General features: G+C 38.9%; 1 protein-coding gene across 1 annotated transcript in view; it reads right to left on the reverse strand.

Annotated features, from left to right (window-relative positions):
* The window catches only part of snx2 (sorting nexin 2), a 26832-nt gene extending 24955 nt beyond the window's left edge, over window positions 1-1877 (reverse strand). Inside the window, exon 1 of the mRNA XM_076082551.1 lies at window positions 1645-1877. Coding sequence (XP_075938666.1) covers window positions 1645-1743 — 99 coding nt within the window. The 5' untranslated portion in view covers window positions 1744-1877. The remainder of the gene's footprint in view (window positions 1-1644) is intronic.
* Between the last annotated feature and the right edge of the window lie 756 nt (window positions 1878-2633).

Consider the following 2633-nt stretch of genomic DNA (forward strand, 5'->3'; position numbering starts at 1 on the left):
TGCTCAGTGAACATGAGTACTGGCTGAAGGTACATTATAACGTTATCATGATGTGTTCACACGTCATCTGTAAAATGTAGTTTTGGTGATAAACTAGAATAAATCCAGTAGTTTGAAGGAGATGTTTATGAATATAAAACAGATATTAGAGATGAATTATGATGTTTAACTTCTAACACGAGCTCTAAGAACATTATTACATTTCAGTAAAAGAGAGTTTAAAACTGAGACACTGAAGGAGGAAACAGGACGAGTCAAAGGTCCACTTAACCCCCGGGCCACCTTAACAAACCTCCACACAGTATGTGTGTGTGTGTGTGTGTGTAACATCCTTCAGAGTGTTTATTGGTCCTTGTGAAGCAGCGTGTCAGTTATGAACACACACACACACACACACACACACACACACACACACACACACACACACACACACACACACACACACACACACACACACACACACACACACACACACACACACACACACACACACACGTCATTGAAGAGGGCTGTTGTGACACTCAAGGATGACAAACATCACCAGGAATGAAATCCAGAGTGCTGACATGACGAAAACAGAAAAAACAGCCCTGTGTGTGTGTGTGTGTGTGTGTGTGTGTGTGGTGTGTGTGTGTGTGTCCAGTTTGTTTCTGAGCTGAAGTTACAACACGACCAAAGAAACTTACATTTTTTATGATAATCTGAGATATTATTTAAAGAGATCTCATTATATTAACAAAACATATTTACAGCTTTTAAAGTTCAATAAAAACTAAGTTTTTAGGTTTTGCTCTCATCCACAACTATAATGCCTACTAACTGTTTTATAATAATAATAATAATAATGAGTTTTAAAAGGTTTTCTGTCCGTATTCTGAAACAAATGTCTGGATAGTAATATTAGAACAAAGCGGCAAAAATAAACATGTTTCACTTTGTGAATTATTTTCACAAATTCTCTCCACAAACAGAGAGGGTGGACACAATAATATGAACAGCTGCACAATCTAAATGCAACCAAAAACAACACCTTTGTGAAGCCTGACGTGTAGTTTTATTAACAGATAACTAAGATTTAATATACTAAAAGCTGTTGTGATCTTTGGCCACATTTAGTTGTTTTTAATTTGTTTAAGTTAGTAACCATCAGGACACAACTTCTACCATTAAATTAACATTTAAGATCAATTTAACACCAGAACTTCAAACACTGTCACTAAATAATTCACAAAAGAATCTTTAATCTGCCGAACATCGCTTTTCCCCATTCTTTCCCAGTCCCTGAACGCATCACCACCCACACCTGTGTGACGGTCACCTGACCGCGAGCAAACACACCTATTCTGCGTTTTTTTTATCCTCCGCGCAAACATGACCCTCGTCAGCTCCCGTGACTGTGAAGGCCACCGTTACTGTTGTTACACCTCCAGTGGTCGTACAAACGGCTGTTAGCACAGAGATGACAAAGCAAAGCGAAGAATGAAAACACACCAGACTCCATTAAAAAAACACCGCTTTAAGGTTCTCCTCCCCGCCTGCCCCCCCTCCTCTAAGTTTACATCGGTTCCGAGCTGGAGGTATCACGCCCTGCCTGCAGGAGCTCTCTTCGGCCTCCCTACATCACCTCCTCCGCCTCCCTCTCACCTCCAGGGTGCCGGTCTGCTCCGGGAACAGGTCCTCCCCGTCCTCCAGCTCGTGGAAGTCGGTGTGTTCCGGCGGAGGGTCCCTGGCTGTGTCCGCCATGGTCGCGTCGTTCCTGGGGCTGGATCGTGACGATGATGGCTAACTTAGCTTATACAGCTAACACGGACACACACACACAACGGCGCACAAGCGCGTACACACACAAACACCGACAGACCGCCGACTGACAGACCGAGGGGGCGGGGGGTCAGGAGGTTTTCCCAGCTGTGTCATGTGACCAACAGGAGTCCTGATGTGAGTCAGAGAGGGGGGGAGAGAGTGAGAGGAGGAGGTCTCACTCTGAAAAGTTTTACTGGACCCGATAGTTTGACCTCACGAGAAACACAATTGTCCTTTTTTTTTTTTAAAGATTTCTCAGAATCTCTAAATTTGACGATTTACATTAGTTTTAAAATCATTTAATAATTTTAAATAATTCGAATTGAGAATAAAACAAATATAATAATTAAATTATATTTCATAAATACATTATTTAAACACAATTTAAAATAATAATTTTAACTGAAAATGATTTAATTTGACATATTTATCTTTTTTCAAAACCTTCTCGAAATCTGTAAATATAAAGATTTGAAATAATTTAAATAACTTGAAATAGTTCTAATTGAGTTAATTATTATAGAATAAAATAATGAAATTAAATGAAAATATTTAAACCAGAAAAACTTCTCAATTGATAGAAAAATGTGTGTACATGAATTGAGTACTTTAACTTTTAATACATGAACCACATTTTTCTGAAAACTATTTAAAATATTTCCAATGAAGGACTTTTACAGAGTAGTATTCGTACTTTTACTGAAATAAAGGACTCTGAATACTTCCTCCACCACTGTGGTGTATTCTGTCTGTTGCTATTCTTCCTGTTCAATAAAGTTGTTTTGAAGAAAAAACAACCAATCATAAACGATCTTTGCTTCGTTACATCC

Source organism: Anarhichas minor, unplaced genomic scaffold, assembly GCF_050575085.1.
Source record: "Anarhichas minor isolate MPS153535 unplaced genomic scaffold, ASM5057508v1 ptg000095l, whole genome shotgun sequence".
Lineage (NCBI taxonomy): Eukaryota > Metazoa > Chordata > Actinopteri > Perciformes > Anarhichadidae > Anarhichas > Anarhichas minor.